Source organism: Panthera tigris, chromosome C1 (genome assembly GCF_018350195.1).
Source record: "Panthera tigris isolate Pti1 chromosome C1, P.tigris_Pti1_mat1.1, whole genome shotgun sequence".
Lineage (NCBI taxonomy): Eukaryota > Metazoa > Chordata > Mammalia > Carnivora > Felidae > Panthera > Panthera tigris.
In genome coordinates, this window is record NC_056667.1 from 193,157,423 (window position 1) to 193,183,949 (window position 26,527).

Genomic DNA, 26,527 nt, shown 5'->3' on the forward strand with positions numbered 1-26,527 from the left:
AAATGTGGGCCCAGATGCTAGCTTCCTAGTACCAAAGGAATGCAGGTAATTTAATTAAATATGGAAAAACCCTGTATAATTAGGTAATGGCCCTATTTCTTACATACTCTAGATGTGGAAATATGGCCTTAAAGGGTCTTGTGCATTAACTTCATTGTGAATCCAAAGGCAGACTTTAATTTGGATATTAGAAAAGGGAAATGTAAAGAAAAGAAAAATATTCTTTTTTCTTTCTGAATGACATATTCAGAAAGCCAGCTCAAAATCAGGAGCCAGAAGCTAGCTGGAACTCCACATATGGTTTCTGACATTTGGCTTAGATTGGGGCTGATCTTATGACAGGCAGCTTCATCAATCATCTTGACCCTGACTATCCCCAGGACTAGTTTCATTCCTACTATCTGACTGTGCCTCATACACTTCCCAATGTCCCTTTACTCTCACTGCCATCCTTTGGTAAAACAACATCTTGGCAGAGAATCTTCCATTTTCAAACCCTCTTGTGGTGCTCTTGTCCATCTCAGGGAAATTTACCCGGCGGGGCAGTTCGGATGCAGCCACGGAGATGGAGAGCCTGAGTGCCAGGCACTCACACTCCCATCACACCCTGGTGAGTGACCAGCCAGATCACTCCAACAGCCATGGAGAAAACACTGTCAAGGAAGGTGGGTCGGAAGGCGCACCTGCAGGCGGGAGTTCAGGTTCCTTTTCCTGTTTCCTGTTTTTACTCCATGTTTCATTTTCATTGTAATCTGGTTCCTTACACTTTTTGAAAATTTGCATTCATGTATTACATTGCTTGGTAATTTACTAGTGAGCCGTTGTTAGGATTTCCTTAGTAACAAAGCTACTTGATGGCATACTGCAAACACCATGCGTCTCAGAGGGAAAGCAAGCCATGCAAATTTGTTTTCAAAAGGTCATAGACCCACAGGGCTAGAAGGGACTTGGAAGACAATTATATGCATTACTTGGACACCCTGTATGATGTCCCTCTAAAGGACTTGTCCACTTTCAATGTGAAGAAAGTCACTGCCTTCCAGGGCCACCGATTCCTTCCTCAGACAGCTACGATTTTAAATAAGTGCCTTCCTTATGTGCTTTGTGTGGAGAAAACATGTGTGTCTGGGTGGAATCTAAAATGGGTTCTTAATCCGTACTCTTAACCTATGAGCATAATTTGAGCTCTCTTTTCCCAGGAGTATATTTCAAGTATTTGATGATACCAGTTAGTTACCACCACAAATTTATGTTCTATTACTTGTAAGCAAAACAAAAAAAAATCCTTCTTATTTGTTGCTTAAATATGCTAGATAAAACCAAATATTTTACCAGCCACAAACTTGGGGAGAAATACTTCAACTCAACTAGTTTAACTTTATCAGTAGGATCTGCCATTTAATAGTGGGCAAAATCCACCTGTTAAACAAAAGTTAAATTCTAGCCTGAGTCTTAAGGAAGCCAGTTGGAAGTCATATTTTCTATAACCTTCATTCAGATATTACATGGCCTTAACACTTGAGGCAATTCCATGAGAATTGAGAATAGCTTTGAGACTATAAGTCAAATATCTACAAAAGCATCAGCTGTGATTGTTGTCATGATAATATAACTGTCTGACATGATAGTGTGGCAAGTTAATATGGGGAAAACTAAGACATTGCTTTCTTTTTATTAGTGCAATCCCAGATCTCCACTATTACAGTTGCAACCTTCAATACCACATTGGCATCATTCAACGTAGGCTATGCAGACTTTTTCAGTGAGCATATGAGGAAGCTCTGCAACCAGGTGCCTATCCCAGAGATGCCACATGAACCCTTGGCATGTGCAAACCTGCCTCGAAGCCTCACAGACTCCTGCATAAACTACAGCTACTTAGAGGACACGGAACATATCGATGGGACCAATAACTTTGTCCACAAGAATGGCATGCTTGATCTTTCTGTAAGAAGAAAGAATTTTTCTTACCAAAGCTTGGAAGATAATGGCTCTTTGATCCAGTTTTTATAATGCTGGGTAAAATGGGTATATAGATTCTTAGAAATGTTGAATCTTAAAATGAAAAAGCTACCCATATACAAAATTTCACAAATATGTCAACCATCATAGATGTAACTTTCCCCTTTTTTTCCAAGAATTACATTAGGTGTGATCTGATCTCAGAATATTTTTATAATCCAAAAGAATTAGCAAATCCTGAATATGTATATATAAATATACATAAGTGTGTGTGTGCTAAGTCCTTTATAAAAAGTTCTCAGTTTATTTTATTATATAAGCAACATGATTCCAAACCTCCCACATAGCAAGGGAAAATGAATAGAAGTCCATTAAAAGATTTAAACTTGCATTCTCAGGAATGCCTGTCTTGATTATAGTTATTACCAAATGAAAGGGTTGTTATATTTTACAATTATATTTCACAAAATGTTTTATTTCACATTAGGGAACTGGATCAGCAAATAATTTAAAATATTAAAATCAATGAAAGGACATAATTTAAACATGCAAATATTTTGCATTTAAAATTGAAGTGTAAATAATGATACAATTGTGAATACATAAATGTTCCCCTATTATAGAGATATGGAAATTGTTGTTCTTTATCCACTATTGACATAAAGTGAAAGGCAGAGGATTAAAGCACTTTGGTGTAAAAAATCAGTTGAGCAAGTTTCCATTTGGACAAAAAATGTCTGCCCCATTAATCACTGTTTTTAAGTACCCCTATTAACTGTCTATATGATGGCAAGTTTTGGAATACTTAATGTGAGATAATACAGACATTTTTTTCACACGGACATTTTTAATTCTTTGGGTGACTTGTACTTTACGTTAAAAACATACACAAGTTCCCAATACAATGTAGATAGGAACATCTGAGAATTAACTGAATTATTTATGCTTAAGTGCTTAGAACAGCCTAAAGGAAATGATTAAACAGAATAACCAAATCTGTGTACGAAGGTGTAGGTAGCTCATGTAAATTAATCATCCTCTGTTTATCTTTGTCTTCCCCCCAGGTTGTTCTGAAGGCTGTTTATCTTGTCCTTAACCATGACATCAGTTCTCGTATCTGTGATGTGGCACTAAACATTGTGGAATGCTTGCTTCAGCTTGGTGTGGTGCCTTGTGTAGAAAAGAACAGAAAGAAGAGTGAAAACAAGGAAAATGAGGCTATGGAAAAAAGAGCAAGTGAGGGAACTTTCCAGTTCAAAGGAGTATCTGGAAGTTCACCCTGTGGATTCGGGGGCCCTTCAGTTAGTGGAGCTGGAGATGGTGGAGGAGAAGAAGGAGGAGGTGGAGGTGGAAGAGGTGATGGAGGTGATGGAGGTGATGGAGGAGGAGGTGGAGGAGGTGGAGGTGGACCTTATGAGAAGAATGAGAAGAATCAAGAGAAGGTATGAATGAACCACCTTCTGTGTTCTCATGAAATGTTGCCCCTAATTTCTTTCCAGTGCCTGCTTGCCAGCAATTAGTTGACTCAATCACAATTAGTCACTAAAACAAGAAAGTCACTAAAACTAGAAATCTCTTCATTGAGTTTTCACCAGGCATTAGTAGAAACAGTTACATGAAACTGTATTCTCAGTTCAAAAACTGTATTGTCAATTCAAAGACCAATTCAAGCAGTGTTAGAGCTAATTCCCTGGTCGTGTAATTTCTGCAAGAGAGTATCTACATTACCATAATTCTCAGTCTGCCACCAACGATTGTCTCTTTCTAGTTTTTCAGGGTCTGACCTAATTGAGCAATGTTTTCTTCTCAGACTACCATAGCAAAATATCACAGATTGGGCAGATTAAACAAAAGAAGTTTACTTCTCATACTTCTGGAGGCTAGGAACTCCAAGATGAAGGTGCTAACAAGGTTTCTGAAGCTTTTTTCTTGGATTGTAGGTGGTTGCTGTCTTGTTATGTGCTCACATAGCCCCTTTTTACTGTATTCTCTCTCTCTCTCTTTCACACACACACACACACACACACACACACACACCACCCACAGAGAGGGAGAGAGAGTGACTCCTCTGTTGTCTCTTTTTATAGGGCACTGATCTTGGGGTGCCTAGATGGTTCAGGCAGTTGAGTGGCCAACTTCATTTCAGCTCAGGTCATGATTCCAGGGTTGTAGGATTGAGCCCTGTGTCAGACTCTGTGCTGAGCATGGAGCCTGCTTGGGATTCTCTCTCTCTCTCTCTCTCTCTCTCTCTCTCTCTCTCTCTCTCTCTTTCTCTCTGCCTCTCTCCCCTGCTCAAGTGCTCTCTCTCTCTCTCTCTCTCTCTATCAAAAGTTTTTTTTAAATAAAAAAAAAATAAGGGCACTTATCAGACCAGGGCCCCACTCTCATGATGTCCACATCTAATCCTAATTACCTCCCGAAGGCCATAATCAAATACCATCCTATTGGGAGACAGGGTTTCAACATATGAATTTGGGGGAAACACAAGCAGTATCATCTTTCCTCATGATGGTGTTTCTTCTCCTGATCTAAGGAACACATTTTGGGGCAGCCAATTTCCATCATGGTTGAGAAAGAAAGGGAAGAATTTTGTTCAGTTAATTGGTTGGTTTGTTGGTGTTGGTTTGAAAGACTAGCCTTGGTACTCTCATGTTTTACATCTTACGTTTTTAGCTTTCTTATTATTGATTATCCCTGAATTTTATTCCCTTTGCTCTGGCAACACCTCCTTTATGATCTCTGCACTTAATGCCAAGAATTAGTTTTCTCCTTTAATTTGGGTTTTAAATAAGAATTACCATAGCTTAAAATCACATAACTTACACTGATTCCAGTATGAGGTTTTTGTTGGGAAATGCTGTTAACAAGTTGAAATCAACAAGACATTTGAATCTCTAACAGGCCACGATGTACATAGCAGGTTGTGTTTACAGGTGTAAGATGACATTGTTCGGAGTTCTACCATCTACACATTATCTAAACTATGAATTGTCCATTTTTTTTCTTACAGTGTGTCAGGTTTTTACATCTGAAAAGGTGTTGCCGTGCTCCTTCCTCTTTTACACTTTCTTCTCCATCTCTTTCTAATCCTACTTGATACATTTTTAATGTGTATTTATCATGTGTGTTTCTGCATCTCATTATCTACTCCTATATTCCCAATATTCTGGGTCTCTGATCCAAATATTCTTTCCCAATATTTGGGTTCCTGAATCATTTCTTTAAGGTTTTCTTCTTCTACCCTAATCATAAATATGTGTTTTCCAATTCTAATAGCATCTTCCAGTACTTAAGGTTCTCAGTTTCTTACCTACTCATACATCACTGAGGACAATCCAAAGATCCTCATATCTTACTTTTACTAAACTTCTATGTTTTACCTATCAATCTAAGCTGGTACTCAAAGAGATAACAGATGGTGTTATGTTCATTACAATATTCAAGGGAAAATAGAAAACAATAAAAGGGAGTTGTGAAATTTTGATAGACTTTTATTAGTAAAGCTTAGATAGTCCAACTAAATTGAAGAAGGCTTTGTTATGTATCCTAAGAATTTCTGAATTTCATTATTAGTAGTATATTTTTGTTTTTACTTCTAAAATTATATCCAATTAGTATCTTCATCTGATTTCTTATTATAGACCTGAAATTCTCTTGCAAATTTAAATCTAGTTATTATACTAGATACTAAATAATATAAATATTATTTCAACTTAAGTTATCACTCTTGATTAGATGGGATTTTTTGAAGTTAGATTATGTGGGCTCAAACAGCCATCAAAATATCAATGTTTTGTGGTTATGCAAAATAATATTCTTTATAGTAGAAAGAGTTTATAAAATAAAACTTAATTATAGGTCAAGTGCATATGTTTGTGATTCACAGAGGTCTGTTCTTCCCCAAGTCCCTGTTATTTTTGGTGAAATCAGAATTTATCTAGTCTTGTACCCTAGTAATACCAGAAACATGGGGAATTGATTAATTCAGAAAGGAAGATCTAATTTCTATTTCTATATTTGCTACTAATACTGAGAGCCTGAAATGTATCTGTCCTGATTTCTGCCTATAGCTTGAAACATCTTTCTGAATGTCTGCTATAAGAGGAATCTAAATCCTAAGGACATCTGAAGGTCCAAAGAAAATCAAACCTGAATAGATACTTAAAAAGAGCTTTTGGAGCTAGAGATTTTTTTTAAGGAACATATAGTAATCTAAAAATGTATGTAAACCAATCTTCCAAATCAGGCCCTACCCAGGGTGAACTTTTCTGAGGCCAAGAGGGACTGAAATCCAGTGTAAGCTCTGCTCACTGAGCTCTTCACTCAAGGGCTGTATCTACTAAAAGGGCTCATCTTTTTCTGATTCATTTACCCAGAGGAATGCCTTTTCTAATTTGCACAAAGTTGTCTCAGAGGAAAGCAGTATCCCACACCTACAAATGATAAACATTTTTGTGCTATTATTGTGTGTCTTACATATTTTGACTCATGTTAGCCTCACAGCTGTATGATATAGGTATTATTATGATTCCCATTTTGTAGGGCTCAGAGTGGTTAAGTAGCTGGCCCAAGGTTATGGAGCTAAGATCTGAAGCGAAACTAAAACATTTCTGAATGTCATATATATATATATATATATACACACACACGTACATACATACATACATATGTATAATATACGTATGTATAATATGTATAATATATATATTATGTAAATAAATGTTTACTGATAAGTCCAAGTCTTCCATTTGCAACCACTTGATCTATAGAATTCCCAGGAAACACACTAAGATATAGAGATGTGGGTACGGGAAGTTTCCTGGGATGTCTTTGCAGGATCAACATCTATGAAGTGTGAAATAAGCAGGATGAGGTAGAGGGAAAAGCTGAACTGTAATATAGTTGTAACAGAGAACTTAGCCCATCACACAGGAAACTCTAAGCAAGGACAGCTCTCCAAAGTAATCTCCAGATGGAGTAAGGGAGCCCACCTTTATACACCCTCATCCACCTACCCACCTTCATTATGCCTTTGACCAGCCATTAGAAGCAGGCTGCTACCAGGAAGAGCTTAAGCGAGGCAACTCTCTTTAGCTAAGAGCAATGTCTGGAGAAGAGCTCAGTGGAGAGCTGTCAGCCATTAAGAGGCTCAGAGAATAAATATTCATTCCTGCAGAGGGCATCTCAGTACCACATCCACTACCTGAGCCTGTAGATTGAAAAAGAAGACCAACTGCATAACTTTAGGGAAGGAGAGTCTACCCTACCCAAATTATGGAATATGATGTCCAGATAACTCCACCTCTTTCACATCCTACCCACATTTGAGTACTTTCAACGTGTGACCCCAGCGTTTACATACCAGTCTGATCCACAATCAGAAAAGCCCTTCATAATTTACAGAGCAATGCTTATCCATTATCCATTATTTCCTTTGTTCTGCACAGTAAATTGATGAAATAGAAAGGACAACTATTAGAAACCTTAGGGCTTTTTGGAAATAATCCACAGAAGTCCATTTTTTCTAGAAGCTATGTGCTCCACTAACAACAGGAATTAAATGGGCAAAAGAGAGGATGATGACAGTTATTATTCACCTCAGGAGGGCTTCCTATTTACCTTTGAAGGAAGAAACAAGCTGAATGTTGACAAATTTTGTATTCTCACTTTGCTTAGGCATGAGTATTACAATATAGTGAACATATTATTTTAGAAAATCCCTTAAAAATGCCAGAAGTTGCCATGTGATCTCAAAGCTCCAGACTTTGATCAGTTCCAGAAATTTAATAAGAATCCTTGCCTGGTGGTACTATCAGAAGCCTGCTGAAGAGGGTAGCTTCTGGGAAAATCTTTTTGTCTTTATCACTGATAGTCCCCTTTGTCTCTCTCTAGGTGGTTCTGATAGTCTGCCAAGGATACAGAAAGCATGTTTTCTAATCAAGAGTTCTACATTCATATCCTTTAGCACTAGAGGGTGATCAAAATGCACAGACATTTTCCTTTCTCTTAAATCATATTCTGAATTTTACAAAGATTAACTTGCTTGGTGAGCTCTTGACAATTCTGTCTTTCAAGTTGCACATGCTCACCATAAAACGTATAAAATTTGGTTTAACCACAAAATGGAATCTCAGTACCAAAAGGGCTTAGTGAGTAGGTGAACAGATGTCTTTTTTTCTTGTTTGTGGGTGCTAGGATGAAAGTACACCTGTAAGCAACCATAGGCTTGCTCTGACCATGCTCATCAAAATAGTGAAGTCTTTGGGATGTGCCTATGGTTGTGGAGAAGGACATCGAGGGCTCTCTGGAGATCGTCTGAGACACCAGGTATTCCGAGAGAATGTAAGAGAATTAAAGTAGATTCCATTTCCTCTCCCTCTTCCCTCTCTCCAATTTAGGAATGAGTCCTTTGACAATGAGGGTCAGTGTTCCCTGAAAAATATTATATATCATAGAGGTGATTAATGCTGATTTGGATTGGGAAGATTCCCACAACATATCTCAAAACCTCTAAAACCCAGGCCTGGTAAAGCTTAATTGGGAAAACACTTCTGCCTTCTGCCTAGGGCAGGCCAACTCCCAGTTGGTGAAAGGGTGTATCATTGGAAAGTATGAATTAGAGTCTGAAAGGCCTGTGCAAAGATAAATGCATTTAGCAAGTCTCTGATGGTCTGTGACAAATGACTTTTTAATCATCTGCCTGGGTACTATAGAAACATATTTTATATTAAAGAAAGGGGTCAAAGTTTAGGATTTAGTTTGTTATTCTTATATAGATAGGGAAAATGGCCCTTATTGGGACAAAACAGGACTATAAAAGTAGCCAGTCATGTTCTGGCTGCTTTGTTTCAGAATGAACCTTGACTCCTAAGTATTTAAGATCATGTCCCTTTGAACTGTGTGAAACTTGAAACTCTGCGCTTGGGCTTGCAAAGCATAATGCTGTCATGGAACATGGTCTTATTCCAGCTCATTTTCATTTGCCTCAGCTGATTGCGACTTTTCCCTTGACTCTTGAGCAATAACCCACCTCCATAGCAAGTCCAAGCTGAGACATTTGCCTCATGCATATGTTTGAATTGAAACCATAAGAAAATACCATAAGAAAATAAGACTTTTATGCAAATTTGAGTCCAGGAAACCCTTTGGCATATTTTGGCAGAGTTTTAGGATCATGTCAAAATCTAATGCCAGCCCATTTTTTCTTGGTATTAGTTTTTGTCATGAAATGTTCACACAGTATTAGCATGCTGGGTATCTTTCTTAATATGTCATCCACCTATCTATCCATTCATCCATCCTTGTCTGTTTCTTTTATGTTCTATTACGTTGTTTTCTATTAACTTATTATATTATATTCACAGTAATTAACTTCTAAATTATGAAACTTGGCAACTTTGACCAAGATCTAGATTTTGAGGTCCAAAATTTAAAAATCAAAATAATAATTAATAAGGCAATAGAAAGCTGACATTGCCCCCATCTTTGCACATGCATAAGTGATTTTTAATGTGTGGTTTTTAGTTCTATCGCAGTATGAATAAGTGCCTTCAAGGCTAAAACATTAACACTCCTCATACAGAAGACCAGTTCCATGAAACGAAACACTAAAAAATAGTAAGTGTCATGCTTGACTTGGAGGTATTAAACTGGCTCTGATGCCACAACCTGTCTTTCTAGACTTGAAGAAAATAGGAATAGTTGGATCAGAAGCCGCTTGAGAGACCATTGTTGCTGCTCAGTCTACCATGCTTCCCTCACCGAGACTCCTGAACATTTCCTGTCGGGATGTCTAGACAGTTTTTTACCTGCCTTCTCAGCTTTGCTGACTTACATGGCAAATCTTCCATTATCTTGTAGCCCAGCTTAATACTCATTATAGGGATTATATTTGCCTAATTTTGCTCAGCAAACACATTGTCCAAGATATACAAATCTGAGAAATTATCCCTGGGAAAGTCTAATTAATTCAAGAAGCTAGGTCTTTACAAATTTCTAAAGCATTGAATTTTCAGAGGTTGCTTAACTTTTAAGATATTAAGAATATTTCTTACTTCTACCAGATCAGAGCCTCTATACTTTAAAAAATTTTTTTAAAATATTTATTTATTTCTGAGAGAGACAGAGACAGAGCATGAGCAGGGGAGGGGCAGAGAGAGAGGGAGACACAAAATCCAAAGCAGTCTCCAGGCTCTGAGCTGTCAGACACGGGACTGACACGGGACTCGAACTCATGAACCATGAGATCATGACCTGAGCGAAAGTCGGACGCTCAACTGACTGAGCCACCCAGGTGCCCAAGGGCTTCTATACTTCTTAGAAAGAAAGAGAGAAAGAGAGAGAAAAAGAGAGAAAGAAAGAGAAAAAAAGAAAGAAAGAGAAAATTACTATAATGATATTCATCAAAATGCCTAATAATTCCAGCATGTGTCTTTTAGACTAACCATTCATTGGTTGTCCCAAAATATTGAAAGGGAATTCACTCTGACAGTTTTATATCTCTTGGAGAAGAGATTCTTGAATATTCATTCAAAATCAAAATACTTAAGGTTTTGATTCCTGATTCTTGCTTAAACTTCTCATTGAACTCATTTAGACATTCTAATGGCCTCTAAACAGTACATCTGAAACTATGCTGTCATTGGAGTATTTTGTAGAGAAGACAGGATAATTTGTGCTTCAGGGCTTTCCAACCCAGGATTTTAAAGTGCTTCATATGTGTTGCAATCAAGATCTTCACATATTTTTTATGGGGTAAAAATTAAGTACTACTTCATAAGGGAAATATTTTATGTAAATGCTTTGAAAACATAATTTTTCAGCAAGCAGCATTTATTTTATAAGAAGAAAAAATGAATTTGCCTGAGAACCAGCAAACAGCAATATCTCTGGAATAAAAACACCTAATTTCTCAATATTCTAGGACCTAATAAAGGCAAAATGAAAACAATTACCAGTCCACCTGACTTTGTGATATAGCCAGAGAGATTACCACAAGGTCATACCAAGTTTATTGTTAATTCAGCCTTTTATACTCTTTCTTTCCCTCTCAAATTTTTCCAGAAGCTTTCTCTGGGCCTTGATTTGTTAAAATAGTGATGTAACTTAAATTTTCTTCTGGGAATCCATTAAGGGCCCATCTTATGTGTTTAAATTCTTAGGGACTGCTTTCTCTAATCTTACTTCCATGATTGTGCCTGGTTGTCCAAAGTTCTCCGTCCTCAATTAAGGTGGTTAACTTGGACAAAGTCCTTGACTTCTGTGAGCCTCAATTTCCTCCACTGTAATATGGGGATATTCATCAAATCACAGAGGTGTGAAAGTCAAATGTTATACAGTTACAAGCAAGAAACATGTTTTAAACAGCAAAGCACCACCCAAATGTGATTTTTCTCTCCATGATAGGACAAGGCTGGGAGGCTTCTAATGACCCTCGATACTATCAGTGCATTCTGTCTGTGGCCTTCTGCAGTCAATGGCTGTGACTTTACTTGCTCTGATGGAGAGGTTATTCCCGTTCTCTTTGCCAGATGGCAGAATCATTTACTGTATTGTCTGAAATATAGTTGTGAGTAGCAGGGTCTAGCCAGTGGTCACTTGGTTGTCATGTCTATAAAGCCAATTTCTGTTTAAATATCAAACTTTCACATTGAAATACAGACACATAAACACACTAGATGTGCCTTTATTTTATGCCTCCTTCATGCTTGAAGGGTCCTCCCTTCCTGGCCATATATGAGAACACTGGATACCCACTTCATATATCCCTCTCACCCTCTCCATTAAATCTACTTAAGTCCAAAATAGCTGAACATGGGAGTGGCACCCTTCCTCCCACTGCACAAAGCTTTGAGGTTTTCTAAACCTGGGTTACCAATTCTATAACCTGCCTAATTTTTATACTTGGAGCATTTTTCATTGAGATCTTAAAATCGTGATCTTGGCAAAAAGACTGAATTCCTCTGGCACCAGCATTAGACATTAGCCTTGGGTTTTACTTGGAGCAGCCCTTCTAAAAGTAAAGTCCCTCATACTGCTCAGCTTAGTCTCTGCCCCTTCCTTGCTCAGACAAGGGGGGCTTGCAGGGTTGGCCAGCACCAGCCAGCGGGGATGGACAGAAGCCTTTGCCTTCCGCAGGCTTCTGTCTCAGACTAATGGTATCCCCAGCTTAAGCTGGTACCTGTGACTTCTTCACTTTTCTTCCTTCATTACAGGCCCAGAACTGCCTCACTAAGCTATACAAGCTAGATAAGATGCAATTCCGACAAACCATGAGGGACTATGTGAACAAGGACTCTCTCAATAATGTAGTGGACTTCTTGCATGCTTTGCTAGGATTTTGTATGGAGCCAGTCACTGACAGTAAGTAAAGCTGTGCCATGTTCCAGGAGAGATCACTATGAGGTGAAGCAGGTAGTGTTTCTGAGGTACCCTGAATATGTGGGGATAGACTTTAGAGGAAAAGGTGTGTGTGTGTGTGTGTGTGTGTGTGTGTGTGTGTGTGTGTGTGTGTGAGAGAGGGAGTGAGAGAGAGAGAGAGAGAGAGAGAAATAGAGTATAAGCAAGAGAAGCTTGCACATTATCTTTGGTGACACATTTTGAGGGGTTTCTAAGGAGAACTTAACTCAGCAAAGGGCATTTTGTAAAGCTGTGGCGTCCCCACCATTAGCCCCTCAATCCATACACTATCACTCATGGCACTCCTCTCTTTCTCATACAATTTTCTGTTGTATGACCACTGAGGCAAAATCAAGGAACAAGGGAGTATATTCATTAGTTCAACAAATATGAAATGACTACCTACTATGTGCCAGGCAGAGTGCTTGAAAATTTTTTTTCACAAGATAAAACAGGAAAGAAAAGATATATAGAAACATAGTAGTAACATAATTTTGATATACTCATATACACATATATACTAAAATATTTTAAATAGGCAAATAGATATATAGATAATCCCACATACCATTTTAGAACTTGGTGTTTTGAGAAAACTCCACTGTAGAAACCTGTGGTATAGGGGGACCAGTGAACATCAATTGCACTCATAATAGACCTAACACCTTCAATACCACTTGGGTGTAAACACAGTAATGAAATGAAAGTGATGTATGAAGACTGAGGTGAGTAAAATACACATTTTAATTAGAGCCTGGGAAGAAATAACTTCTTCATGTGGATGTTTATGGTTTATATAATACATGTGTGATAGTTAATTAATTTATAATGAAGATCTATTTGATGAATTTGGGAGCAGTTTCCCTATCTTTATTGTTTGGCGTTCACATTTAAAACAATATTGTTCCTCTATAGAGCCCCTAAAACAATGTACATTATCAGAGTTGTTTTAAGCTGAGCACATTACAAATTTTAGAAAATGATTAAATGAGAAGAGAGATTCCTGAGTACAAACTATTTTCTCTTTTTTAAGCCATTTGAGATAGAAACTACAAGCAGAGACTGAGAGATTTCTTTCTATAATGTAAAGTCTAGGGCTAATCCCCGGCCAGTTGGCACAGACAGTGAGAGGTTATAATAAAGTGACAAATCCCCCGTGGGACTCTTGAGAGACAGAAGAAGCTCCCAGTGAATCAGCCAGCCAAACACATAGGTCCCTATCTGATCAGTGTCAAGGCTACATAAATCCTGACTGTACAGTCCACAGATGGTTCACAGTCATTAAGAATCTTCTGGCAAGTCTCCAGAATAGCTAATGTGTCCCCTAAGAAATGTTGCCTGGATATGTTAAAAAGTGGCATAAAGTGCCATGGGAGGGTGATGGCCTCAGTTCACTGGCATTTCACATTTCAGTGAGTTATAAGGAAGTGGCTCTAAGAGAGGTGGTAGGTTTTCCCTCTTGGTATGGCAAGTCTGTGGAGGCAAGAAGCTGCTAGATGTTCTATGCAGCTCGTGGCAGGACTCAGTGTCCTTTTTATTACCAGTGCTAGTGTGAATCCCTCTCAGGGCCCTTTCCCACCTTTTCGTCCCCCTGGCCAGCTCATGGGGTTGGCCCCCCCTCACTTACTTCTGAAAGACTGAACAATTTCCACTGGGAAGCCAGCATTCCTCACCACCAAAAGGGCTGAATCAAATAAATTCTCTCTTCAATGAGGGATTCTTATTTTTTAAGTGATCACCTATTTAAAAACTAGGTCTAAACATCTTTCTTAGGGTCAACAGTTGATTCTCCCTTTTTGCTAAGACTTATCAATATAAACATTCCACAACACGAGGGACTATATCATGGTAAAGACTCTGAGGAAGTCTGTGAGTTGTTTATCTCCAAGTCTCCAAGGTGTATCTTTAGTCCGTTTCTGAATTTTGTGTAGCCCTTCACTAATTCCTGGGTGCCAAATACTTCGTTACTTCTTTAACCTGTGTAGCTTAATGAAAACATTGCCTTGAATTAGTGCCTTTGCATTCCAGACAAGGCTGGGTTTGGAAATAACTTCACCACGGTGGACAACAAATCCACAGCCCAAAACGTGGAAGGCATCATCGTCAGCGCCATGTTTAAATCCCTTATCACCCGTTGCGCTTCAACTACACATGAATTGCACAGCCCTGAGAATCTGGTGAGAAGTTCACCTCTTCTTCCCACAGGAGTTCTTGGTCTCTGATCTAAGAAATGTTCTCAGTCATGGCCATGAGATAGACAAGTTAAAGTCTAAAAGTCTTCACCTTAAAGTTAAAAATCTCTGTTTTCCCAAAGTGACCAGTAGCTCATGGTGGAGCCTCGATGACACATTTCTCCTCGTTGTTATTCATTATTCTACTTGAAAATTGACGTATCTTCCTCTTCTACCTCATCAGCTCTGTGGTGATTGCTGAGATAGTTGCAAGGTACTTTGAACCCGTAAAAAGAAAGAGGGGCTGGAGCACAGCTTATTAACTCATGAAATATTAAATGATACTACACCAAGCATTTTCTTGAAACCACACTTACTTTAAAAATTAAATATGCTGCTGGAACTAGTTTTGTTTTCTTTTATTGAATTTTTCAGGTACTCCTCATAAATGACTGTGTTAATTAAACCACTGAAGCCGCAAGTAGTATGGAGAGAGAAGCAGGTTATAACAAGTTAGTGCTTAATTGTGGTTTGGGGTACGAGAAGTAGATTAAGGCTGATGAATCTGACATGACTAGATGAATTCATTTCTCTCTGGGGAGTAAAGGAACATTTCTCTATCTTACCAATCTGTTACATATTGTGACTTCTATGTAGAAATCAGCCCATTTATACATATTGACACTATCTGCTAATCTACCTAAATCAAGGAAATCATTTTAAGCTATTGAAACTATTCACATCACTTTGGGTAAACAAACTAAAATCCCAAACCTAAGGCAATTTAATTTTGCTGACTGTCAAAGCCACCTCAGCAAAGTTTTTGGAGCTTGAGAAAAACATGGGCCCCATCCATGCATTTAATTTGGTCATGGCAAGAAGTAATTTGACAAGTTGATTATAATATGTGTGAGTACTTGTTATACATTTTAGTTTGCAAAATCATGTATAGAAGAAATAACTGTATTTCTTAACTTTCTTTAAATCATCTTAGTTTTGACTTTGAACTCTCATTTCAGAATGGCTGAAAGTTGAACCCCAGTCATTCTTGGGTTTCCTTACTTCATAGAGTGGTGCAAAGATCCCAAGTCTTTGATAGGACCTAGGACCTGGGGAGCTCCATGGGTCTCAATCATCAATTCATACCTGTTATTTCACATACTGCTCTCTGCTGCATGCTTAGGGCTGGGCATTCTAGTTAATTTAGAACCCTGGTTTTGGGGGTCTGTCCCTTTTATGGAAGAGCTACCAAAGTATACAGTGAAGGCACAGGGTCTTTCTGACCCTAGAACCGAAAAAACACCCTTTCCATCTTTTCCCCAGTTACTGCTCCTTCTGATGTTTTAAGGGTCATGGGCATGATTGTCCCATTGGGCCTTAGGTTTTTAAACCAAAGCTATCAAGTAAGTGTTTAAGTGGTTTTGTTTAGGCTTCTGTGTTCTGCTTTGCCATGAACCTTTCCTAAGGCAAAGAATACAGTAACTACCTTCTTGAAGAGAAAGGAGGAAATGCTGATAAAAGCTTAATATCTCAAGAAAAAGGTCCTGTATATATTTTTCAATATGGATTCATCAATGTACTGGTTTTAATAGCCCTACATCACCTGTAGTTCATAGTCAGGTTCATGTACAAATGAACTTCAACATACACATTTTTTAAATATGTCAAGCAAAATAAATTGTCCTTGAATATCAGGCTCTGTTAGAAGTGTCTAGATGACTTAGCATACTTTATCACAGTGATGTAGAAAAATTGGAGAAGCTGAATAAGGACTGAAATCCCTAGTCTAAACGAATTTCTGATTGCCTTTTTTTTGCAGGCATCTCTTCAGAAGTCCCAATTAAGAGAGAAAATTAAAGCTTGGGAATCCAGTGGTTTAAAGTATAAATTGATGTCTTTCTAATGATACAACCAACTTTCTGAATATGAAGCATGGTAACCATCCTTTATCGTACTAAGGATGACAGGCAAAGTTCTTGATAATGTTGCTGTAGGAACAATGGAGAGATAGTGTACCATCGGTTTCATTGTTGTAAATTGTCTTCCTTTTATGATTCCAATGCTGACCTAAGTCTAAGGAATTAGCTTCTCCCACTCTTCCTGTGAAAACCACTTAATCACACGACTTTCCCCAAACCTTCCTTCTTGCATCCACACAGGGGCTGTATTGTGATATCCGTCAGCTGGTCCAATTTATCAAAGAGGCTCATGGGAATGTCTTCAGGAGAGTGGCCCTCAGCGCTTTGCTTGACAGTGCTGAGAAGTTGGCACCAGGGAAAAAGCTGGAGGAGAATGAATCTGAATCTAAGACTGCAGGCAGTAAAAGGTTGGAAGCTTGAGCTATATATAAACATTAGTGTTTGCCTTCTGTCCCTGGAATGTAATCTTCTGTTGTACTGTCCATGTGGTTCATAGCGTGGTGTATAACTAGTGCAGGCATGGTGGAACTATCTTGAATAAATGGCATCACTGGTGATAGTCCAGCTGCAGCTTTGAAAAGGGAGGTGTTTACTGTCAAATAAACCCTACCTCTATATAAATCAAAGCTCAGTTGATTTCAGGCTTGCATACTCTTGATCTTTAATTCCCAGCTCTCACTAATATGGTGAAATGCTATCTGTGTGTCAGTCCTTTCCGAAGAAAATTTACATTTTTGTCCGGAGAGGAAAAGCAATTATTGATACCGTATCCTTCTGTTCAGTAAGTAATATTTTAAACATGGCAGAATAGGAATTGCTGAGCAGCCCTCTGTTGTTTTTCCTTCTGGTATGTATGTTTATTGTATGCCTATTCTATAAAATACGCCACTTATCAAGATTAAAAGAAACTCCTAAATTTACAATCTTGTTTGTAGTTAATGACTCTGTTCGCGATGATGGTGGTATACTTAGGCAATAAGGCTCTAGGTCATGAATGAAATGGTAGGATATAAGTTTCATACGATATAGTCTCATGATGACAGGGTTTGAAAGCAATACACATTGTCTATATGGGAGTGTTCAGCTTTGTGAAGTATATGAGGCATTGAGGAGTGGTGTCCTGCTCTGTTGTGATTGGTGGAATGCACCATTTGCATAGGTCAGAGGCGGGGAGCATTGTGGAGAAAGGCCAGGTGTCCTCTGCCCCTGAGGAATGTCGCAGCTTCATGTCTGGTCGCCCCTCACAGACTCCAGAGCAGTAAGTAGCATTGATTTTTGTCTCTAGTGCAGTTGGCTGAGCAATTCCTGCTGCAAGAAATCATCTTCTTTGAACTTTGCCTTGCTTCTGACCTTTACTTTTCATTCCCAAAGCCACTAATCTCTACAGACCCAAATCACAAATAACCAGCCTCAGGCCTACAGGAAGCTTCCTTAACTGCGTTTCCCTTTCCCAGTCTCTATCCCACTTCTGCTTTTCTTGCACACTCCTGCAGATAAATCATGAAAAATACTGTGCCTGTCAGGTGGGGTGGGGATGTCATCTACTTTCTTGCTTAAAATCACTTATAACTTTTTTAATGTTTATTTATATATTTTTGAGAGAGAGAGAGCATGTGAGAGCAGTGGAGGGGTAGAATGAGGGGGAGAAAGAATCCCAGGTAGGCTCTGTGCTGACAGCACATAGAGCTTGAACCCACAAACCTTGATGTCATGCCTCAGCCGATATCAAGAGTCAGACATTTAACCAAATGCCCGCTTATAACTTTTTTCATTTAAATGTATTAATGGCTGTCAATGTGCTCAATGAAGCCTTTCCAAAAATAAGTAAGATAAACTTCTCTTGCGCCCAGATTTAGCTGAAACATAGACTGTACTCCATTTCACCTTGGTCTTCTCCCAAGATCCATTCCAATGTTCTCTGAAATCAATCAGTTTATCTCCACTTTTTATAATGGCAAAGTCAAAAGCATCTTAAAATTAGTGCCCCCAGAAAATGTGAGAATTACTGTAGACACTAATACAGCCTAGTTCTATGCAAGACCCATTTGTATTTATTCTTCTTTTGAGAACTATTTACTCACAAATGGTATGATCAATATTTAAAACACAAACATCACTTAAGGTATGCCATTTTACTTCCACAAACTCTGGTTTACTGTGAAATTATTATCCTACCAGAAATTCTACAGGGTATTCTAGATTTTATGGTATACCTTCTCTATAATCAAGGAAATCACCATCATCAAATAGAACCTTGGTAATTCACAACAAGCAAAGAAAACCTTCAAAGAACAAAAGCCTGCATAGCTTTTGCAGCCCTTCAAAATCTTAGACGCTGCCCCTAAATGGCTGGAGGAAAGTAAAGAGAAGTAAGTTAACTCCCTGAGTCTAGGGACCATATGAGTTTTTGCTTACCATTATAACTTCAATGCTTAGACAGAGCTTGGCCCCCCTAGTGAACACTTCATATCTATTTCATAAACAAATGAATGAATGACAGTCAATCAATGAAAGGATAAAATTGTCAAATTATCATTAAGCTTTTGTTTTCTTTAACTTCCTTTCTTAAATGTGAGGTTTAAGGAAGTCTTTAAGGACATAGTAAAAATTCAAACATAAGCCCTAAGGGGAAAAATAATGTAAAAGGCAAAATTCTGCAGCTGAATAGCCATAAGACTAGTTAAAAGTCTTTACATACAGGGTATGAACAAAAACATCAATAAATAAAAGGAGAAAGAGGGGCACCTGGGTGACTTGCTTAAGCATTGATTTCTGCTCAGGTCATGATCTCATGGTTTGTGAGTTCGAGCCCCATGTCAGGCTCTCTGCTCTCAGCACAGAGCCTGCTTCAGATCCTCTCTCATTCTCTCTCTACACCTCCCCCACTCATGCTCCTCTCTCTCTCTCTCTCTCTCTCTCTCTCTCTCTCTCTCTCTCTCTCTCTCTCTCAAAAATAAATAAACATTAAAAAAAAAAGAAAGGGCTTTTTTCCCTCAAAGTAGCACTAGCAACTATTAAGCTAATATGTTCAATGAGAATGATCTAATAAGTAAATTGGATTTTAAAAATAAAACCATCTATCTTCATAGGTGATTTTGTTTTCTAGATTGCAAAATACTCTCTTTCTTCAGTGTTCTGTAAACACTGCCTAATATCTCAGCATTTAGCATGGGTCTGTTCTTTCCTCTTGAATGAAGACACATGTTTTAATATCCTTCCACATAAAAATTTCCATTTGGAGGGATGACATAGAATGTTAAATATAGAGCTTTTCCCTATTCTGAGCGGGCCCAGGAAATGAGCATGCCGAATATCCTCTGTTTAGCACCGGAGCAAAGTAGGTGGGTAATCCCGGCTCCTCCTTTATCCTCTCTCTCTCTCTCTCTCCTCTCTCTCTCTCTCTCTCTCTCTCTCTCTCTCTCTCTCTCTCGCCCTTCCCTCCCCTTCCCACCTTTCTCTTCTCCTTCCTCCTTAAAAGTCACACTAACAGAGCCTATCACTGCCAATGCAATAGCCACCATTGCTTTCTTTCTCCCCTCTTAATCTCTACCAACTTAATGAGTGAAAATAGGGATCTCATTTCAACTGACCCTCCCCTCCCACCCCAATTCCTAGTGAGATTAACCTCTGAATATTATTGGCCACTTGTCTTCTTCCTCTTGTGGAATGCCCTAGTCAAAAATCCCTTCGGAGGTGTCCCCATTTGGCTTATTGAGTCAGGCCAATTTTTTTTTTTTTACTTTTAAACCTCTCTTAGGGGCACCTGGGTGACTCAGACAGTTAAGCCTCCAACTGGGGCTCAGGTCACGATCTCATAATGGGTTCCAGCCCTGCGCCTGGAGCCTGCTTCAAGTTCTGGGTCTCCCTCTCTCTCAGCCCCTCCCCCACTCGCACTCTGTGCCTCTCTCTCAAAAATAAAATAAAACACTGAAAAAAAAATAAACCTTACTTAAGTTTCCTTGACAAGAAAACTTAATAATCTCATGATGAAAATAATTTAGTAAACAGATGTGGGATGATGCACCCCCTGGCTGTGGTTGCACTTCACTTATTCATTTATTTAAATATCTTTGGTTTATTTAGTGCCAAGAATTTTGCTATACTGGCGTGAGGGTGGTGAATAAGATACAGTACTGTACAAGACTCTGGGAACTTCAAGACAAAGTAAAATATTTAGACATCATAAGTGCTTCTATTATGACTCACACCCGCAGATGAACACCTGCAATAATATTTGGTCTTTTTATTAAGGTTGAAAAAAATGGTTACCTCTATTTGACAGCTGAGACATGACTGTTTTCAAGAAGTGCTCAGAGTCAACTGTGGTCTCACTTTTTCCACTCCCACTCTGACTCATCCTAAATCCCAGCCCACCAAAGATCATCCTGCATGATTTGCCTAAATGTCATTGGCAGGAAGTTGAAAGAAATTTAAGGGAATTTCACATGTGTTGTCAGATGTTTAACTCTATCCTCGGCTTGCTTTCAGCGATGAACAAATGCAAGGGGGCAACCTGGGGCGGAAAGATTTCTGGCGCAAGATGTTCAAATCCCAGAGTGCAGCTAGTGACACCAGCAGCCAATCTGAGCAGGATACTTCAGAATGCACCACTGCCCATTCGGGGACCACCTCTGACCGTCGCGCCCGCTCACGGTCCCGCAGAATTTCCCTCCGGAAGAAGCTTAAACTCCCCATAGGTAAAAGTATGTCTGTATTTATTTATGGATTCTCTTATTCCCTGCCACGTCCTCAAATCAACTCATAATCAAAACAAAGCAATGCATGGTAGGGTAGAGAAAGGGAAAGGCTTCAAGTCACAAGGTTGAGGCTGGCTCATTTATTCATTCATTCATTCATTTTTTTTCGGCAGGTATTCTCAGACCCCTACTATGTGCATTTGTGATGTGCAAACACTATGCTAGGCATCAAGGATTAAATGGTGAACAAAATTAACACAGTGCCCAACTTTGCTGAACTTAAAATCTATTAGGGGTGACAGTCACTAAAGCAGATACAACTAAGCATAGTTGCAAACTGTGAATTTTATGAAGGAAATATACATTGTGCTATGAAAGCATGCAACGAGATCTGACCTAAATTAGGAGGAGGAGGCAGAGATCAGAGAAAGCTTCCTGGAGGAAGAGAGATTAAGATCTTCAGAGTACTGGGGGAAGGAAGAAGGAGAGCACTCTAAATGGTAGCAATAGCATTTGTAAAATATTAGGAGGGAGGGAACTAGAAGAACTGAGATGAGAAGAGTGGCTGTATGACTATGACAGAGCAAGAGGGACTAGGGCATGTGGACCCTACGGGTCAGGTTGGCTCTTCATCCTATAGCCCTACATAGCCTAGGCGGGATGATGAACAAGGGAATACCACAAGCAGGCTAGCTTTTTCTGAAGGATCACTGCTTGGACAACATATTGGCGGGAGCCCAAGTGGTTAAGGGAGAGCAGATAGAAACCTACCTAGTAGTCCAGGTAGAGGTAATGGAAGCTTGGTCACATGGTGACCATGTACAGAGGAGTAGACGGATTTGAGAAACACTTAAGAGGTAAAATCAAGGGTGCCTGGGTGGCTCAGTCGGTTAAGCATCCAACTTTGGTTTAGGTCATGATCTGGGAGTCAAGCCCTGTGTCAGGCCTTGTGCTGACAGCTCACAGCCTGGAGCCTGCTTTGGATTCTGTGTCTCCCTCTCTCTCTCTGCCTCTCCCACACTCGTGCTCTCTCTCTCTTTCAAAAATAAATAAACATTTTTTTTATAAAAAGAGGTAAAATCAATAGGACTTAATAGAGGATGTGAAAGTTGTCAAGGGGAACTGGATGGAATATAGTTTTATTCACCAAAGAGGCCCAAGTTCTTTTTGTCCTGGTCTTAGTCATGTAATTTTATGGTCCAACACTGAATATTCAAAGCATGTACAATTTTGAAAACAATTTGTCTTCACTTCAATTTATACCACGCCATGTAACTTTCATTGCTTGCTGAGCACATGCTGACATTTCTTTTTGTCTACTTGGGAGAACATGCTATAATGGTCTAACTTTTCAAAAATTATTAAATAGGAAACTGGCTGAAACGGTCCTCCCTCTCGGGCCTGGCAGATGGTGTGGAGGACCTTCTGGACATCAGCTCTGTGGACCGCCTGTCTTTCATCAGGCAAAGCTCCAAGGTAAACAGGACATCACTTATGTAAGAGAGTGTTGGAGTTGTTGATAGAAAAATGTCAGGACTGAGAAATGCTAAACACCTGGACTGACCAAATAAGAAAGAGTCGAAGACACTGTCTTCAAGCTGAACCAAGTTTGGAAACTTAAATGAGCAATGAAAACTAAGATATCTAAGTAGTAGGCTATTATTGAAAGGAAGAAAAGAGTAACAAAAAAATTTACATAAAATTATAATGCAGATCTAAAGGTGTACATGGGTATTATTTCCTGGCTATTTTTTTGTTATTCAGTTTTAACTTTATTTTTTTAGTTTTTATTATTAAATTCCAGTGTAATTAACACACAGTGCTATATTACTTTCAAGTGTACAATATAGTGATTCAACAATTCTATACATTACTCAGTGCTCATCATGATAAGTGTACTCTTAATCCCCATCACCTATTTCACCCACCCTACCACCCACCACCCCTCTGGTAACCATCAGTTCTCTGTATTTAAGAGTCTGGTTTTTTGTTTGTCTCTTTTTTTCTTGTTCTTTGTTTTGATTTATAAATTCCACATATAAGTGAAGTCATTTGAAATTTGTCTTTCTCTGACTTATGTCACTTAACATTACACCCTCTAGATCCATCTGTGTTGTTGCAAATGGATTTCTACTCTCAATGCTTTTATTCAACATAGTACTAGAAATCCTAGCCACAGCAATCAGACAAGAAAAGTCAATGAAAGGCATCCAAATTAGTATTTCTCAGATAGTTTTAACTTTTAACACACATGTGAAATTCCTGACATCTGAAGCTCCCACCCAACTATCTGGTATTTTTCTAATGTTTCCTCTTATGCATTAAAACACACATTGATCCTCTTTCTACTACTTTTGCAACCACCTGAACCATTCTTCCTATTGAAAAGGATAAAGAAATTCGGGATCATTTTTTCCCATTAAGTGCTTCTTCATAATACTACTAAGCATTGTAACAGCATACTATTTGGAAAAGGTAATGAATTATACTCAGTGAAATCCATTGCCTACAAGAGTCTTCCCTGTGCATGATCCACACTATAATTTTTAGTGTATGGTAAGAGTTACATTTCTTTATATATAAATCATTTCCTTATATTATTTCTGCTTTGAAGCTCACTAAAGCCAGTTTTCTTCTATATGTTTTAATAGTAATATTTTGAAATTATAAAAAGAACATATTGACATTATAAGACATTTAGAAAATATATTTTCTCCTTCACATTTTTTTTGGCTAAAATATTGGCCAAATATTGAGAGTATGTGAAGTCCATAGATTCCTTGCTTGCTGAAAATTTTAAATACTCTTGACCTAAGGGCAAGATCACATTTTAACTCCTGAGGAAAAAACAAACAGACATCTTATTTCACTTTAATTATAGGACACTTTATGAATTAATTTATACTGTTTTATTTTCATAAAAATTTGAAATCTTCTATTTGGCTGTCTTCCAGTTTTGTCTCATCATCAATTGTGGTGTGGTTTTTAAAGGATGAATATACCTTGTTGTTCATAAATTTGAGTTTGGATTTTATCAGACCGAAGCTGTAAGGACATCTCATTTACTCACTGAATTAATTCATAGTGCCTGACTATTTACTTTCAATCTATGACTGGATCCTTCTTCTAATTACAATTATAAGTGATGTCTTCCGTGGTACACATACTTACTGACTAACCAGATGTGGAAGTCTGAAGAACTGAAGTAATCTTCATATTCTAAACAACTTATTTTTCAAGGCAAGAGTTAGTATAAACACAAAGAATTGCCGTTGAGTTTAGCTATCTTACTACTCTCCTTTTTGTCTCAGGTCAAATTTACCAGTGCAGTGAAGCTTTCTGAAGGTGGGCCAGGGAGTGGAATGGAAAATGGAAGAGATGAAGAGGAGAATTTCTTCAAACGTCTTGGTAAATGTCATGCAGCCTAAGAATGACATCCAATTTTCATCACACAGAACACAAATTTGTTTAGATAAAATGGTCCATTTTCTATTTCCATTGATTTCTTATTTCTTTCTTTCTTATATGTGTGTTGTACTACTATAGCTTCTCACTTTCTTATCAATTTTGTTCAACAGACATTTATGGAAGACATTAGGTTTATAAAGAACCTCTCCTTCTGCTATCTGTCCTTTGTTAAAATCTAAGAGCTTTAAAGAACCTTCAGATATCCATCCACCTATCTACTTAGAAACTCTGCACATTATATCCCTGACAAGTGGCCAGCCACCCTCGGAACACCTCCACTGAGGGGGAGTCTGTTACTTTACAAAGCAACTTGTTCCAGAACTAGACAGTTTTAATTGTTAGAAAGTCTTTCCTTACATTCTGAAAATATTCCCATCCATAAATTTGATTCATTAGTTCCAGTTATGATATCTGTGGCCAAACACACAAATATACACATGTAATGCTAACTTAGCCTATTATCTATTTCACATTCTCTCTTTTGATCTCACTTCTGCTGGTCAAACATTTTTGAGTCCTTTTTGTTTTACATGGAAGTGTCTCTAGATCCATCACCATCCTGATTCCATTTTACCATGCATTCTAATTAAATGATACACTTTACAAGATATGGAGCTTCAGATGGAATGCAGTACATCATATTTGACTTTAATCGGTGTAATAAATAGTGCAACTATTAAGCTCCAGGGACATAGCAAGTGTATAAGCACAATTTAAGGTTGCATTATCAACTTTTATATCACATAGTTGGCTTATACTGAATTTTGGATTAACTTTTGATAGCCCTCTTCCACATGAATGAATATCATGCTATATTTTAATATAGCCATTATTAATTCTTCATCTCAAAATAAATAAAATTTATTGTTTCGTTAATTTGGTAGGTGGTTAAGTCATATTCTCAGAACAGAAATTAAGAGACAGAACCAAAACTAAGTTGAATTTGAAATCTTTTCTTCTTTACAATTGTGCTATAAGGATTCATCTGCAGAGACATACACATTTCCCTGTTTCCATCCAAATTGTTGCTATTATTACTGGCTGGGACAAATATAAAGATATAACCTCTACAACACTTCTAATTAACTTTTATTAATTAACAATTTGTGGGTACAGTTTTTTAGCCAACCATATACTTAATTTACTAGAATTAGTAAACATTTTCCCATTTCTTGATAAAAATATCATCAGATTTTTAAAAAATCTCACATCTTTATAACTCCATCTAAAGGAAATCTGCAGCTTAGTTCAATACAATGTATTCTTAATGAATCTACAATGATTTCTATGATTACTTCTGTTTAAAAAAAATGTTCCTGTTTAATTATCTCTGACAGAATTTGACTAGGGCATACATCAAAGTTATTAGTCTATGGTTTCAAGAATCTTCCTAACTACCAGAACTTTTGTCATTTTCAGTTCCCATAGATTCTTTTCACTCCTCATGATATCTCAGAGTTTTACATATTCTTTTATATATTGTTTATATTTCATTCACAAATAGAAAAGAATGATAGAAAAATTATAGAGAAATATAATATGGAATATTCATAAAGTCTGACTTTGGGATCAATTTGTGTCAGCAGTACCTTAAATAAGACTATCTGTTTCTGTGTATACAGAAGACAAAAACCATAAAATCTAAAATTGATATCTGGAATTTTATGTGCTTTTTACTGGCAAGACAAGATAGCTTACACATCACCATTATTCTTTGCCCACGTTCTCTGGCTAATTAAAGATTATAGGGGTGCCTGGGTGGCTCAGTTGGTTAAGCATTCAATTCTTAATTTTGGGTCAGGTCATGATCTCATAGTGCATGGGTTTAAGCCCCGCACAAGGCTCTGAGCTGGCAGTACAGAGCCTGCTTGGAATTCTCTCTCTGCCCCTCCCTCACTGTTGTGTGTGTGCT

General features: G+C 38.1%; 1 protein-coding gene across 3 annotated transcripts in view; it reads left to right on the forward strand.

Annotated features, from left to right (window-relative positions):
• Positions 1 to 26,527, forward strand: part of UNC80 (unc-80 homolog, NALCN channel complex subunit) — a 223,592-nt gene that overhangs the window by 46,430 nt on the left and 150,635 nt on the right. Inside the window, exons 11-21 of one of the 3 annotated variants that reach the window (XM_007086070.3) lie at positions 525 to 665; positions 1,679 to 1,947; positions 3,027 to 3,404; positions 8,158 to 8,304; positions 12,177 to 12,324; positions 14,389 to 14,537; positions 16,691 to 16,857; positions 17,610 to 17,708; positions 20,939 to 21,153; positions 22,517 to 22,623; positions 24,459 to 24,555. In XM_007086070.3, coding sequence (XP_007086132.2) covers positions 525 to 665; positions 1,679 to 1,947; positions 3,027 to 3,404; positions 8,158 to 8,304; positions 12,177 to 12,324; positions 14,389 to 14,537; positions 16,691 to 16,857; positions 17,610 to 17,708; positions 20,939 to 21,153; positions 22,517 to 22,623; positions 24,459 to 24,555 — 1,917 coding nt within the window. The remainder of the gene's footprint in view (positions 1 to 524; positions 666 to 1,678; positions 1,948 to 3,026; positions 3,405 to 8,157; positions 8,305 to 12,176; positions 12,325 to 14,388; positions 14,538 to 16,690; positions 16,858 to 17,609; positions 17,709 to 20,938; positions 21,154 to 22,516; positions 22,624 to 24,458; positions 24,556 to 26,527) is intronic. The other 2 variants (XM_042997540.1, XM_007086071.3) reach the window with 2 other exon arrangements.